A 17,011-nucleotide genomic window follows, 5' to 3' on the forward strand; every position below is an offset into this window, starting at 1 on the left:
ATGACGTAGGAGGTCAGGATTCGACTATGGCGGGGGATAATGTAGATACCCATGTCGATTAAATTTGTGTCTTGGAATTTAAGGGGTCTTAAAAACGATGAAACATGCAATAACTTAAGGTTACTGATAAGGAATCATAACCCTGTAATTTTATTATTACAAGAGACCAAACTGGGGGAGGGACAACATTCTGTTCTTGGGGATTTGTGGAGACAGCCATGGGAGTATGCATGTGTTCCAGCAATGGGTTTAAGTGAATTGTCAGGGGAAATTATGGTGGTATGGAATTCATACTTAGTTAAAGTTACAGACAGCTTGTTTGGGGCATACTCATTATCTGTGAAGTGCAATCTTAAATCGAACGGTTTTTCTTGGCTTATGACTGGGGCCTATGGTCCAAATAATGATAGTAGTCGCACCCATTTTCTGAATGAGCTGGAAGATATAAGGGCGTGGTCTGATTTACCATGGTGTATCGGTGGTGACTTTAATATTATACGGTTTAGTCATGAAAGAAGTGGTGGGAGTAGACTTACAAAATTTATGTGTAAGTTTGATGATTTTGTTTCTAGGAACTGCTTGGTCGACTATCCTTTAATTGGGGCCTTGTATACATGGACAGTTAGGTGAAGTTTGAGTAGGATAGATAGGTTCCTTGCTTCAGTGGAATGGGATGAACAATTTCCTCAAGCTAAGGAAATTGCCTATCCAGCTATCCTAAATATATGTCTAACCACTGGGTTATACTGTTGGATTGCAGTCAGTCGACAAGAGGACCTTTACTGTTTCGTTTCGAGCTTATGTGGTTCGAAGATGAGAATTTAATGCATTTGATTGATGAGTGGTGGTCTTCCTTTGCTTTTGAGGGTCCTCCAAGCTTTGTGTGGTGGTGCAAGATAAAAGAACTCAAGAAAAAATTAAGGGTGTGGAATAAAGAAGTCTTCAGTAGGGTGGACTTGCTTATCAAATCTAAATCTCAAAAGATTGACAAGCTTAACAAAAAAGATGAAACATCTACACTATCACTAGATGAAGAAGTGTACAGGGCGTATCTTCGGAGTGAGCTGAGAAGTCTCATGAGGAAGAATGAAATATGCTGGAGGCAGAAGTCTAGAACTCGGTCATTTAAAGAAGGTGAAGATAATACTAGCTATTTTCATAAGTTTGCTAACACGAGAAAAAGAGTTAACAGTATAAACCGTTTGGTTATTGGGAACGACGAAGTTAGCGATGAAACAGCCATTCAAGATCATATAGTTGAGTTCTATGAAGCGCTTTATTTAGAAGATCCGATAGTGAGGCCAGAGATGGATGGAGTGGAATTTAGCCAAGTTTCTGAAGAGCAATCAGCGGGTATTGAAGCCCCAATTGATGAAACTGAGATATTTGCTACAATTAATGAATTGGGTGGGGAGAGAGTTTGTCACACCCCGAATTTCGATAGAATTCGAAAAAATAATATTTGTTCCCGACTCTTCGATTTTCGAGGTGTGATGTACTCTCAACTTCCAAAAACCCATAAACAGTTTAAATATGCGGATAATTAAAAACCAATAAAAAATTTAAATTAAACAAAATTCCTCTTCATTACAAAAATTCACAAATAAGATTAGGTTACAAATCTCTTTTCAATAACTTTTTATTTAAAATTACAAATGAAAATACAAATAACATTGTCTCAACTGAAAATCTATATCACCTCAAGGGAAAACAAAATCTATCTTGAAATGTGACGCTAACGCAAACCACAAGTAGCAACCAACCTTCTTCAACACTAAACCTGTTAAGACTTATCAACTATGTATATTTAATGAACACACCCGATAAGCAAACATGCAAATCGGGTCAGCATTATAAAAATGCTGGTGTGAGTAGCTCTAAAATACAATATATACTTATACATATACATACACAATCCATCAGGCAGTTAGTTCCTCCACCGAGGCGTCTTAACTTCCAACAACTAATACGACATTCTTAACTACAAGAAGTAAGGCAGGTAGTTACTCTACTGAGGCGCCTTAACTTCCCACTAACCACACAACAAACCATACGCATAATAAATAAGGCATGTAGTTCCTCTAATGAGGCGCCTTAGCTTCCCAATAATAGTAAGGCATTTAGTTCCTCCACTGAGGCACCTTAGGTTCTAACTAAACCAATAACCAGCCAAGCATATTCTATACTTACCGCATTCCATGCTCAATTACAGAGTGGGTTGTCTCTGCACAAGTAGTTAGTTTGACCCACCATTCTGCAAAACCATATACATTCATATATTTAAAGATATTTAATTAACCAACATATTACCATAATTATATTATTTAAGGTTTTCTTTGTGTGTGCCTAAAATCACGTCGTATCTATGTCTTACCTAGTTTCCCTGGCTACCACAATCGCTACCCAACGCCGAACATGTACATCCACATGCCTCCCCTCACATAATGAACCACTTCGTGCGTAGCTACCCTAAGCGGGATATCGCATACCATGTAACCCTCACACGAAAGCCATTAGGGTGAGTACTGCCACTATTCGGCATAAAATTAAATATCGTGCGTCTCGTTCTAGTTTTGCGAACGGAATAATCAAGCCACTATTCGGCTACGCCAGAAGGGTCATTCAGATTCACTGAAACGCCAGAAGGGCCAATCACATTACTTACGCCCGAAGGGCCATTCAGATTCACTGAAACGCCAGAAGGGCCAATTATATCACATAAACCCATCACTAGGGCCAAATCACATGAGTTATGGTAGCTAGGTTCTAGGATTTTCGTTACGTAATTTATTCAGATGTCCTACCTTAGTATCTCATAACCATTTCATTCTATCACGTGTCAAATAAATTATTGCACTAAACCACCATATTTGGAAAATCTCAATAATAATTCTTGTTCTATCTCATGCCAGTATACTTAATTGTACTGAAGCTCAACGTTTCTCGTTAGAATAAAAATCCACATTATCACGTGCCAGTACTATTCATTGTGCGATATCCAAGCATCTCTATATCAAATCTCAAAACTTATTATTTCACATGCCAATCATATATTGCACTACACCGTATGGAAGGTATCAAGCCTTCATAAATACTACAATTCATTTAAGTGACAACTCATAATAGTAATCAATCATGTAATGTATTCGTTCAATATATTTATGCGAACTCAATTCACCATCAGAACCCAATACTAAAGTCCATGAATCTAAGTCCGTATGTAGTTTAATTATCATAAAAACGTACATATCTAAGTCTTATAAGAATTCTCCTCTTGTTATGTGCCAATATTTATATGTTTTACACACTACTTACGTCAAATCTTAATTAGATAATGACAAACAAGGTTATACAATTTTCAACAACATTTTATTACTACATTTTTCCATATTCTTAAATATGTGAAAATCTGGAAAAAGTCAACATTCCACAGTCAACGGTCAACGATCAATGGTCAACGGTCAATGTCAAAGTCAACCTGTCATTGTCAAAGTCAAACTCTCATTTCCATGTTCAACAGGTTCGGGGTCATAGCCATGGTTCATGGCTAAGGTCAAAGGTGCATGTCTCATGGGCTCATGACTAAGGAAATGGTTCGGACCCAACTAGCCGAGCCCAAACCCAAACCTTATAACTCGGCCCCAAAAGTCTAAACATTTAAAGACACAATTAGATCTATTTTAATTATATGGACAGACATACCCCAAACAAAATAGAAACTGGCCCAAAGAAAACACTAGTTAGGTTCGGCCCAAGCCCAAAAGTCTAAAACCAACTTATTTATTCCACCTGACCCAATTGGGGACATAAGGACCAGCCCACATCAATTAGAAACCAGCCCAAAGAAAACTAATTAGTTTTGGCCCAAACAACTTAAACTAAACCGGGCCCAAACTAAACAATCTAATCCCAAAAACTGAAACTGGCCCAAACCAAATAGATTTCGGCCCAAGGCCCACGAACCAAACAGTCGTCTCTTCCTCCTCCTTCTTCCTCACAGCAGCCTCCACCACCGGATCGACCACCACCAGCTCGTCTCCTCTCCATCCCATTTCAACCCAGCGGTTGGGCTCCTGAAGAAAACCCCTAAAACTTTAATACCTACAACAATCGAGTTTGTTAACTTCCGAAAACACTCCCTAACCGATCTCAACCGCCATTAACAGCCATTACCAACCCTTCAAAGCTCCGAACAACACCCAATCTCCAGCACGCCATCGCCCCACTACCAATCATCCATCAACCAACCCATAACACCATACAACAGTTCAATTACTATACCACCACCATAGCAGTATCACAGTATCACACTTGCGCCCCCATTATCGCACCTTCAAGCTTCAACAGCCTCATCCAATCAACCAACAACCCACATCAAATACTTAACCCCCAACATCAATCAACAAATTCAAAACCACAGCAAAGAAAAAGAGTTCAAACAGAAAACATGACGATTTCTTTATGTTGGGCTTTAACTGCCATTAACGGGCCATAAAGCTTCGACAGCCAATTCAGAGTTTCAGATGTAACAGTTCATCAATACAATAAGAGGAAAAGATTATCGACAGTAGGCGTACAAAAAAAATACATTTAATGGAAACAAAACTCTAACAGCAGTAAAGCTTCGTCCCCTTAGGTTTGGTGAAATAGATAAAAATGTAGCTACTCACCTGTATTAAAAACTCGACGAATCCCTCATCGTTTGAATCGTCGCGCTCCAACGCTCTAGCAATCAAGCTTTTTTTTATCTCTGCCTCCATTTTTATTTTTATTTTTTTTTATCTAAAAACTCTATTCTCTGGAAAAAAAAATATGTATATATACTTGGGTTTGAAACCTAAGCCCAACACAAACTCGGGCCCAAAAATCAGGCCCACGTATCCCAAATCCAGTCCAACAAATTTTAAATAAATAAATACAAATTACAAATACGGGAGTTACATAGCTCCAGGGCCAGACGGTTTCCAAATGACCGTATTCCGGAAGTGTTGGCAAACATTTCGGGTAGATTTTATGGCTGTTGTATCTAAATTTCAGGAGTTTACGTCTATGGACAGAAGAAACAGCTCAACTTTCATTACCTTAATCCCTAAAAAGGAGGGTGCATTATCTGTTGGTGTATAGACCAATTAGCTTGGTCGGTAGTATTTATAAGGTAATCTCCAAAGTTTTGGCTACACGGATTAAGGCAGTTTTACCGATAATTGTGTTGTGTGTGCAAAGTGCATTCATTGGTGGTAGACAGATATTGGATGGCCCTCTTGTTGCCAATGAGTGTATCGACGCCCGTCTTAGAATGAAGGAGTGTGGCATATTATTGAAAGTGGATATAACCAAAGCATACGATTGTCTTAACTGGGATTTTCTTGATTACTTGATGAGAAGGATGGGGTTTGGTGATAAATTCAGAGGGTGGATCAGATTAAGTATCTCTTCTGCCTCTTTTTATGTGCTCATTGAAGGTTTGCCTATAGGGTACTTTAGAAGCCAGCGGGGTTTGAGGCAAGGAGACCCAATATCTCTGTTCTTGTTCAATATTGTGATGGAGGCTCTCAGCCGTTTAGCCTTAAAAGTTATGGACCTGGGATATATGAAAGGCTTTAAACCAGCTTTTACTGGTCTGGAGGTAGGCATTCTACAATACTCTGTTTATGATAGATGCTTCAGTGTCTCAACTTTTGGTTGTCAAAGTGGTACTTCTGATTTTTGAGGCGTTGCCAGGCCTCAAGGCTAATATGACGAAGACCAATATGTATGAAGTGGGTAAGCACTACACCATAATAGGATATTTGCAACACGCACCTTTTTTGCTTTGCAACGGTTATTTACCGTTAGTAAGTTACCAACGCTATATAAGCGTTAGCAATGTTGTAAAACGTTACTTTATTTTTTTGAATTTCTGGAATTAATTGCTAACGCTTGAAAATCGTTTGGGAAGTGTTACAAATTCAAAAAACCAAAACAACATCGAAATTTCAAAAAAAGAAATCGCGCTCGGTATGTAAAAATAGAAAACCTCTCTTTCTCTCTTACAGCCGCTAGGTTAGGGTTTTCTTATCTTTCTCTCCTTCAACCCCTCCTCTTCTTCCCCAGAACAATCACTTCCTACCTTCTTCTTCCTTTTCTAATTCCCAACAAATGGATTGTGTTGAAACCAATCCATCCCGTCTTCTTAAAAAAAAAAAAAAAAATCTTGACAGAGCTCGAAGCTAATAATAATAAATCAATCAATGGCTAGAAAATCATCAATCTCTTCCTCATCATCCAATAATCATTGGAGATATATTCACTCATATTATTATCTGAAACGTCCTAAACGATTAGCTTTCCTTTTCATTTCATTCGTTTTCCTCACTTTCTTCATTTGGGATCGACAGTCTCTCATCAGAGAACACGAGGTAACGCTTTATTCTTCTTCTTCCTTATTATTATTATACTTTTAACTAATTAACATGATTATTGATTGGCAGGCAGAGATGACCAAATTATCTCAAGACTTGCTTCCATTGCAGAATCAGCTGCAAGAATTTAAATCTGCTTCAGGTGAAACTATGATTACGAATGTTCTTAAAGATGATCCGGTTGATGTTCAACGGAGAGGGAAAGTCAAAGAAACTATGCTTCATGCATGGACTTGTTATGAAAACTATGCTTGGGGACAGGATGAACTTCAGGTTTGTTTTTCTTTATTTCCAGTTACTTAGACTACTACTTCTTCATCACGTTCAATCTTCTTGTTTGCAGCCATAGACGAAGAATGGTGTTAATAGCTTTGGCGGCCTTGGAGCAACTTTGATAGACTCTCTTGATACACTATACATTATGGGGTTAGATGAGCAGTTCCAAAGGGCTAGAGAGTGAGTTCCACCTTTCTATTTTAGAGCTCAAAATTAGCAAGGGAATTATCTCATCTTGTTTATCTCGTATTGATAGTGATTGCACAGCAGGAACCCATATTGTTGTTAGAGGAAGGCACATAAAGGTGAGTGTACTTAGTTTGCTGACTCCAAACCAATTAAATAAATGTTATGGAGGCATCCCCAGACATCCTTGTCTCACCAAATCTCTCGCATCCAGTTCAGATTCCCAATCATCCAGGCGAACCAAACAACAGGTATGAAACTCAACTTAACGCATGGATAGTGTCGATTTTTGTCCACAGTTGTACTTTGTTTGCTTAGTTTAAATCATTCAGCTAGAATGCCTGCTGCCTCTCGTTATACATTGTTTTTGTAATTATATTTGTAAAGTATTAATGTCTAATGATACAAGTAATAATCTGAGTTCGAGTTACGTAAATATGTGACTTGGGTTCTCTAATCTTTGTCCTCCTCGAAGTCTATTGCAACGAAGTCCGATCGATGATTCTATGAAAATTGTATTTTATTCTTTTTCTGTTCCATTTGACACGGTGTTTGCATAGTTAGAACTAATAAACATATTTTCTTCTCTTGTTTATCCCAGTAGAAGTAAAGAAAAGGCATCTCTACAGTTTGATAATCCCTTTGATGCTCGACGGACAATATTCCCAAGAGCGGTGACATTTACTGAAGGAGCCTCGTATAGTCTTATCATACTTGTTGGGCTTGGTGTTGTTCTTCTGTCAGCAGGATATCTTTGTTTTAAAGAGCTTATCTTCCAACCGAAAAGAGTGAGTGTATTGTATTCCTTTCCCTTGAAATATCTTTTGTCTAAATTTTGAAGGTCAAAGGAGTTGATTATGGATTAAAATTTAACTGCAACCTCATCACTCCTTTTAGGTACAAGGTTTATGGGAAGGCTCTGGAAAGGGTACAAGACGACGGTCAGGTTGGTTGAAAGGCATTTCGTTTCTAGTAGGAGTTGCTTTATAGTGAGGATTCCTTGAACTTAACATGGATAGTTCTAAACGGTTGGGGGTGGGGGGATTGACTTTTTTTTTTCAGCCTTATTTTATCGCATTAAATTTTATTTGTTTTCTTACAATGGTGCTTTGAACTGATTTTTCATCTGCTGAGTACTTGTGGCAGAGTGAAATTTCTTATCTCTTCGAGGGTTTCTTGAGTTTGATTTAATTCAACGTGCCATAAAGGGTGTAAAGGTGTAGTGTAGACTCTATTTCATGGCTTATTGATAAATTCTTAGCCCTGACTCATTCCTACCTTACACACTTTGGTTCATGATATGCTTCATGCAGGAGATCAATCATGCGGGAGCTGGTGGGATATGGGCAGAACTTGTAAACAACAGAGGTCAATTCTAAATTCCTAAAAACAGTTTGCAAGTAAAATAGATATTTATGTATTAACATGAGTCACATGCCCACTAGATTCCAGAACATATGATACAACTTAAAAAGGAGTTACATGCCACTTCAAATGAACCTTATATGTTGTTCTCTTGTTAAATTCCCCTTCAAACTTTGTTGTGTCTCTGAAATGTGGTGACACATGTGGTTTTTCTGCCTAGCAGTAAGCATGCAACAAAAGATATAGTGCTTTTTCTTTGGCTCAATTTTTTTGTAATTTATAAATGATATATTATCTTGATAGCCGAATCCCTATCTGATCCAGCATGCTTAATTCCTTATTTGAATATAAGGACTTTTACTCTTTAATACTTTATTAGAGTCTTCACAGTTTTGATTCTTATGTATGTATAAATTTTACATGGCAGAACATCGAACAAGAAAAGAGAGGAAGTCTAGGATCTATTAACCAAGTAAGTTTGTCTTTTATGTTTTTACTCTCAATCGTGATAGTGTTGTTTGTCATTAATTAGTAAGTTAAGGATCAATTAGGTTGATTAGATCTTTTTGTGTTTTGTAGCTCTCTGTCACGCTTGGCATCATGTTGGCTTATCTATTGGGTCTTTTTGACATTATTGTCTTTTTGGTCATGGACCATATATTGGAATAGCTGATGGTCGTGTCATTTTTTGGAATAGTGAGTAAAGATGTATCAATTTTAATGAATTAATTACGACTAGCGGAGATTGCACCTAGAACAATTCATTATTATGTGTCAAGTGATTCTGTAGGTCAATAAAAGAACGTATTATCTTTTAACCTTCAATTTTATATTTTTTTTTTGTCTGCTTACTATTTGTTTGATCAAATGTTTCTTTGGTAATTTTACTGTTTTGTTATGTTGTTATACGTGTTAGGCGCTTATCTTATCTAAGCTGGAAATGTTGAAACGTCGTGGGAAAGGACCACCCAAGAAGGGACAAGGAAGGCGAGCTATCAAATGTAGCAAGTAGAGGTAATAAATCGATATCTAGATTAGTCCACTTCACTGTTTGAGTTGATTATACATAATGATATCAATTATTTCATTTGATCGTTAAATTCTGTCGACTAGGTTGTCTGGATCTCTTCACAAAGACGATGCCGCATATGGGCGCTGAGGCTAACAAGCTTTTAGTCACTTGTTCTCTTTGAGTTTAGGGTTGTCTTTCCTTAAACTATGTAAGCAAAAAAACTCATTCCAATTGATGATAGCATTTGAACCTCTATCTGTTTGTTTTTACGTAGGAAATGGATTGTCTCTGCCTTTAGTCAATTTTTTTACAAACATTGCGTGATTGTTTGCCAATATATATGGTTTAATCATAAGGTGAAAAACTTACACAGACAATGGCTTGCAGAAAATGTAGAGATGTTTAACTTTTAGTCAATTTGAACTGTTGAAGCAACACCTAGATTGCCAATGTATCACCTCTTTTACACCAAAAAAAACACAGCTCTTTTAGCACACATGGCGATGTAATGCATATGGATGGATGTGCAATGGCGATGCATCAGCTCTTTGACTGAGCTTATGTTTGAAGAAAGAGAGATGTTTGGTTTGTGGATGCCATTCATTTTTTGTAGGTTTAGCTGGTCTCGCTACAAAATATGAGAATTTTTTTTTTTATCAGCAACCCATTAGCAACGGTTTATAACCGTTACAAACGATTTTTAAATTAATTTTTTTAATTAACTAACAAATTTGCAACGGTTAAGAACCGTTGGTAATATTTTTAACAAATTACTAACACTTAAAAAGCGTTTGTGAAATCAAAAAACCGTTGCAAATGTTTTAAATTTGTGTACGAGAGTTATAAAAAAACATTGGAAATTTCTATTTGCAACAGTTAATAAGCGTTGGAAATTTCTATTTGCAACGCTTACTAACCGTTGCAAAAAAATTCCAACACTTTACCCATGCCATATTTGCAACACTAAAAAAGCGTTGCAAAAATTATTAGCAACGGTTTTTTGTCGTTGCAAATAGCCTGTTATGGTGTAGTGAAGGCTGATAACCTGGAAGAGTTGGCTCAAATTATGGGATGTGGTATTGGTACTCTGCCTTGTCGATACTTGGGATTACCTCTCGGTGCATCGTACAAGAATAAGAAGATATGGGATCCCGTGATAGAAACCGTTCAAAGAAGAATGGGTGGGTGGCAGAGGAAACTTCTTTCTAAAGGTGCGAGATTGATTCTTATGCAAAGTGTGTTAGCTAATTTGCATGTTTACTATATGTCCTTGCTTACGATCCCGGTTAGTGTGGCTGAGGGAATCAAAAGAAGGGTTAGAGATTTTCTTTGGGGTTCCACATAAGCTAAAAGGAAGTACCATTTAGTGAAGTGGAAGATTGTATGCACACCCAAGGAGAGTGCGTCGTGGTCTTGGTTACCACAACCTTGTGACAATGAATAAAGCTCTTTTGGGACGTTGGTCGTGGAGATATGGAAATGAGGTTGATCCTTTATGGAAGAGGGTGATTGTTGCGAAATACGGAGTTAGTAGGTATGGTGGATGGCCTAACCAGGTTACACACTCACATGGTGTATGTCTCTGGAAATAAATTCTTGCAGCTCTCCCTGACTTTTGAAATGGCATATCCTTTGTCTTGGGGAATGGTAATAGCATTCAGTTTTGGTCGGACCCATGGATTGGTGCTGAACCGCTACGAGTGAAGTTTCCTTTCATTTTTCAGGCTTCAAGTTTGAAGAACGACATGGTTAGTGAGTTTGGCAGTATGGATTCGACTAGTATCTCGTGGAATCTTCATCTCAGGAGAGCTAGCAATGACTGGGAAATGCAACAATATGCAGAATTTACTGCTATGTTAGGCAACATTGTCTTAACAGATCAACGGGACTCATGGTGTTGGCGTTTGACTAATAATGGTGTTTTCTCTGTGAGTTCCTTCTATGACGCCTTGACGGGAAGTAATACTGGCAATGCTCACGGCAGTACAAGCTTCCCCACAAAGTTGGTCTGGACAGTCCCCATTCCACTTAAAGTCAAGTTCTTCTTTTGTGTAGTAGTGCATGGACGAACTTTAACAGCAAACTCTATTATTCGTAGAGGAATGGACATCTCCCCTATAAGTTCTATGTGTCAAACCTTTCACGAGAATATTTTTCACCTTTTTTTCATTTGCTCTTTTACACTGGAATTGTGGACGCTTATGATGCAGCCAGTATGCATTGCATTTCCTTGGATAGCTCGGGTAGATTCTTTGGAAGTATGGCTAGTGGCATGGCCTAAGCTCAGAGGAGTCAGCTTCGCTACTAAGGTATGGAGAATGACTCCGTACGCAGTGATTTGGGTATTGTGGAAATCAAGGAACAATAGAGTCTTCAGAAACAAGTGTGTTACGGCTGAAAGAGCTTGTGTGGAAGTGAAGGCTTTCTTATGGTATTGGTCCTCGGCAACACTAGAAAGGAAGGACTACAGGTTCAGGGACTTGGTGTTTAACTGGCAGGGGATCATAAATAGTGCTTTGTAAATGGTGGAGTGATATCCTTCAGGTTGAAGTATTCTTCTAGTTGGTGTAGCTCTTTGTTTCTTTCATGTTTGTGGTAAGGGTGATCCTCTCTGTCACCATAATACATCAAGACTGTTGGTTTGTGTGGTAAGTATATATAGGTATGTAATTGATCCCTTCCATTAATCAAATTCAATTATCAAAAAAAAAAAAAAATTAATTAATGGATTTTGGTTAAGTTTGTTAGAGCATTTGCAATGCAGGTGATAGTTTCCCCCCCCCCCCTCTATCACCGCCACCTCATCACTTTTCACCCCCCTTTTCACCAACCCGGTGAAAAACAAGGTGAAGTTGTGCAATGCAGAGGTGATAAAAAATATTTCGGACGGGATGTTGGATTCCGTCTGGAGGTTTTTGATACGAGACGGAATGTAACATCCCGTCTGATATTTTATAACGAGACGGGATGTAACATCCCGTCTGATGGCTCAATATCAACAGACGCGAACAGGCTCCATTTTCACTTCATTTCCAGCCAAAATTCCGATTTTGTAGCCTCCATTAACAACCTTTTAACACAAATTTCCATTCATAATGACTTCTCCACCCCCCAACCCATCCCCACCAACCTCACCACATGAAGAGCATTCCCGATGGTTTGGAAATGTTAAAATTTCCAAAAAAAAGGGGCAAAAAGGATCGTCGTCGAGAACGCGTAATGTGGGCGAGGAGGACGAAATTGAACTTGGGTTTAATTTTCCACCGCGTTGTGAAATCGAGGAACACCCACCATTAGCGTCAACATCGGTCCGACACGTAGCAAATCGAGTGGTGGAATCTCAAGTAAGTTTTTGATTTTTTTTTTTATGTTAATTATTATTATTTATGTTAGTTTATATCAAGTTTGTTGTTGTGTAATTAGTTTGAATTTGTCATATTATTTTTAAAAAAAAATAGTTGTAATTATATCGTATTGCGTGTTTGTTGAATGTAGGAAGTACACTTATGGAAAGTGCGTTGTGCACTTTCAAATATTGTGTCGTGGTGGCGTTGTATGAAATCAAAAACGGATCCTAATTTTGTCACGGTTACCGATATTATATCCGCCACACCATTTGGGAGTTTTTTGAATTCTAATTTGGGACAAAATGATCAGGCGTTGTTGTTTGGGATAGTTGAGCGGTGGTGGCAAACTACCCACACATTCCATTTCCCATGGGGTGAGCTTGGGATTACCCCTCTTGATTTCACAATGCTCACGGGTATCCCAATTGGTTATGGAGATGCCGTTCCTTTTTGATGAAACTTTAGAGGTTTTACTACGGCGATGAGTTTCTTTGAAGGTTTTGATTTGGTTGAAGATGATGAGCAATCTGAGTTTTGAGATTATCGGCCGAAAGCAGTTTAAGGGAGGAGCTATAAATATGAGTTGGTTTACTTGAGATATTTGAATAGACTCAAGGAGAAGCCGAAAAGACTATCATATTGGTGAGGAGTCGATCCACGAGTATGTGCGTGCCTTCCTCTTCTACTTTGTTGGTGCGGTATTATTTGGATATCTTTGATAGTTATTTACGTGTCGGGTGGATGGCCACTGTCTCGGGCGTAGAGAGGATGTGGGATTATGATTGGGGTCAATCCATCTTGGCATACCTTTACCGGGCTAGACCTCGCGAGTTGAGACGAAAGCCGCTAAAAGGCAATTTGTCGCGGCTTTGTTTGGATTATACCGTAAGTCTTATTTATTAAGTTATTGTTTCATTTCATTTATTTATCTAATTATTAATGTTGACATGTTTATATATATATTGATATTGTATTTTATCTATTGATGATGATATTGGTGGTATGCGAGCATTTTCGTGTGATGCATCCCCGTGTTGAAGAGGTTGGAAGAGGATGAGATTCATGACCTGATTCCACGTATTCAAGCATGGGGGTTTCATCGTAGGCAGAGGGGGTATGGGGACCTATCGCATAATATTCATAACACTCGTCAGCAGATTGAGCTTTTAAGAGCTAGTCGAATTGAGTGGCAACCCTGGGCCGAGTCCTTCATCTTTCAGACCCCTTATGCGGATATTCCAGATGTTCCAGAGAACACTGAGTACCGTAGACTATCATATATGTGTCATAGAGCAAGGTTTCTTTCTCAGCGGCGAATGATACTTATAGGGTCAGTCACTGCATGGTACCTTGGGGACAGATGTTGGCGGCAAGTATCTGGAGAGATTGTTATACCTTACCCACCACCTATAGATATGACAGCCTCTGATATTCTTCCTGCTGTTCTTTCACACTATAGAGCAAACCCAAATGAGTGGCCAGACGCATCAGCTTTCAGTTTTACGGGCGACTATGACTTATATTGGAAGAGGGTTGGTCGAGGTCTCTTGCTAGGTGCGTTATACCGGGGCACCAATTTTGAAGGGGTTACTTCTGGAGCATTGAGGCCCGACATTCATTTCCCAGGAGGAGTGGAGTTGCCACAGTCACAGCCCATGGTGTTTCATGATATTCAGATGCCGCAAAGAACTCCACAGATATTTGATGATGATGACCTTTGGCATTGGAGCATGATTACTTCTCAGGGGCAAGATATGAGAATACCTATTCCACCAGTAGATGCCGCAGTGGTAGCAGATTTGTCAGTACAGTTCGAGCAGTTAGCCGAGGTTAGTATGATTTGAATTTATTTATGATTTGTTATTATTAGTATTCACTATAACCCCTAACTTTCATTTGTTTTGTTAAACAGGATGAAGTAAGGTCAGAGCTCCTTAACTACAGCTCTCTCAGTTATGCCATGCGTGAGTCCTTCATGGAGTCCTCTCGTCGCAGTTTTGAGTACTTACAAGAAGAACGTGTCGAACTTTGCGTTCCGAGAGGCGTGTGCAAGAGTTGGAGAATGCTGGAAGTGGAGTACCTCAAGCTCAAGCTCAACCAGAGAGGCGACAACGACGTAGGGGGGAGAGCTCTTCAACCGAGCCTTCTCGTAGGGGGAGGAGGTCTCAGTAGATATTTTTTTGTAGTTTGTAATAACTGTGCGCCATTACTTGTCTTATGGCGTTTGGGATTGTTGTTTGTAATGAATTTTTGATTAGCAGGTTTTTCTTTGATGAGTTTTGGATATGAATATGTCATTAAACAAAGGAGGTTATGTCCATTTTTTTTTAGAAATTATAAGTTAGTTTTTTACCGAAGTTTACGTGTTAGACTTGGGTGTTGTTCATGATTGTTGTTTGTCTTATTTATTATTTTCAAAGTATATTCGCAGGTTTTTATATGAATATGTCAATAAAACAAATGAGGTTATGGCCAAAAAATTAAAATTTATAAGTTAAGATGTTTCCAAAATGGAACATTCGTTTATTTCGTTTCACATTCGTTTCACTTTCGTTTCACATTTGTTTCACTCATTTCTGCCTTTGTTGAAACAGAAAATTTTTAGTTTGGAATATCACTCATTTTGCGGTGGTTTGGTTCCTCGGCGGTTCGGCGACAGAATAGTGTATGGGGATACCGGTGGCGGAATGTAACATCCCGTCTGGTTTTTATAGACCGAGACGGAATGTAACATCCCGTCTGGTTTTTAAGCCCTCCTCCCTGCACATTTTACTATTCCAAACAATGCAATTATGGATGGGGATGGTGGCCCATTTGGAATTATTGAGGGTACATTTGGATAGACATTTGGATACAATGTGTTGTCACTTGGAGAGTGAACAAAAATCTAATAAAATGTGTTGTCAATTGGTAAGTGGAGCAAAATCGAAGTATCACATGTGACCTTACCTTTCATATTTCGTTTTACTCTTCTTTCTTTTAGATCAAACAAACAACACAGCCATCTTCTTCCCCACAACCAAGCTAAAAATAGGGAAAATGTCTAGAGAAGAAAGAATTGCATATAACCAAAGGTTATGGGGAGGATCTAGTAGTAATAGTTAGATGTACGGTTTCACCGGTCGCCTTACGGTACTTCACAAGATGACTACATGGAAAGAGTAAGAGATGAGCATAATGATATGATGAGGCGAAGGAGGAGGAGGAGGTTGCAGTTATTATCCACTGCTGGGGCATTAATGACTCAAGCAGCCATTGAAATTGAAGATGTGGATACAGACAAACGCGGTGGATCTGTGAAAGGCAGAGAGTACACGTTTAGAGATGGTGGTGATTTCAGTAAACAAAAGATAATGAGGGATTACTTCACAACACCTTGTAGGTGGCCTCCTCATAAGTTTAGACGAAGGTACAGGGATGACAAGAGAGCTTTTTATGTATATGTTGCATACTGTTGCATCATTCGACGATTACTTTAAAGACAAGGTGGATGGATTGGGTTACGGCAAGCAATTTACGGGTTACAAAAGGGACTAGCTGCGGTTGCACAATTAGCAACCGGTTGTTCTTCTTCGATTCAACGGATGAGTATTTACAAATTGGAGATTCCACAGCAAATGTATCTATGAAGCGTTGGTGCAAGGCAATTATCACGGGCGTTTGAGGAAAGAGTACTTGAGACGACCAAGTGAGGCGCATTAATCGCTAGGATATTAGCTGAAAATGCGGCAAGGGTTTTCCAGAATGCTTGGATCAATCGACCGTATGCACCGGGTGTGGAAGAATTGCCCAAGTGGATGGGCTGGAACACATGTAGGGTACAAGAAGGAACCAACTTTGATACTTGAAGCCGTTCGCGGACAAACATTGTTGGATCCGGCATTGCTTCGCCTACCAGGTTCGCGATAATGACATTAACGTGCTTCATCGTTCTCATGTTTTTGAATCATTAGAGCAAGGTGAGGCTCCTGGCATTGCATTTAATGTGAATGGTAATGACTATGATATGGGATATTATCTTGCTGATGGTATTTACCCAAAATGGGGCACATTTGTTCAAGCCATTCGTTATCCAAGAAATAAGCATGAAAAGATCTTTACTCAACGCGTCAAGAAGTCGCAAGAAAGGATGTTGAAAGGGCGTTTGGAGTTTTGCGAGCACGATGGCATATTGTTAAGGCTTCTGCGTTGTCATAGTGTTGTTGTTCTTGGAGATATAATGAAGGCATGCATTATAATGCATAATATGATTGTTGAGAATGAACGTGAAAGTGGAGTTTGGAATTGGAAAGGTCGAGAAAAAAAAATATACCGCTCTTTTCGGGAAGATGATGGTTTTCATTTTGTCTATCGATGATTGAAGCAAGAAATAAGATCGAAATGAAGTTACACATACTAATCTTCAAAAGGACTTAGTTGAACAT

General features: G+C 38.8%; 2 protein-coding genes and 1 long non-coding RNA gene across 3 annotated transcripts; all 3 read left to right on the forward strand.

Annotated features, from left to right (window-relative positions):
- The first annotated feature begins 243 nt into the window (after positions 1-243).
- Positions 244-5,710, forward strand: LOC147517963 (uncharacterized). The gene is made up of 4 exons (XM_086593760.1): positions 244-608; positions 761-1,418; positions 5,038-5,112; positions 5,246-5,710. Exons 1-4 carry the CDS (start codon positions 244-246, stop codon positions 5,708-5,710), a joined length of 1,563 nt encoding a protein of 520 aa, XP_086449886.1.
- A 2,880-nt stretch (positions 5,711-8,590) lies between these two features.
- Positions 8,591-9,639, forward strand: LOC147517964 (uncharacterized). Its single transcript, XR_015213973.1, has 4 exons — positions 8,591-8,700; positions 8,808-8,924; positions 9,145-9,242; positions 9,342-9,639. It is a non-coding gene; the product is annotated as an uncharacterized LOC147517964 (long non-coding RNA).
- A 2,383-nt stretch (positions 9,640-12,022) lies between these two features.
- Positions 12,023-14,944, forward strand: LOC147517965 (uncharacterized). Its single transcript, XM_086589985.1, has 3 exons — positions 12,023-12,584; positions 12,736-14,416; positions 14,500-14,944. Exons 2-3 carry the CDS (start codon positions 13,868-13,870, stop codon positions 14,839-14,841), a joined length of 891 nt encoding a protein of 296 aa, XP_086446111.1. The 5' UTR covers positions 12,023-12,584; positions 12,736-13,867; the 3' UTR covers positions 14,842-14,944.
- The last annotated feature ends 2,067 nt before the right edge of the window (positions 14,945-17,011 follow it).

Source organism: Coptis chinensis, chromosome 2, assembly GCF_015680905.1.
Source record: "Coptis chinensis isolate HL-2020 chromosome 2, ASM1568090v1, whole genome shotgun sequence".
NCBI classification, from domain to species: Eukaryota; Viridiplantae; Streptophyta; class Magnoliopsida; order Ranunculales; family Ranunculaceae; genus Coptis; species Coptis chinensis.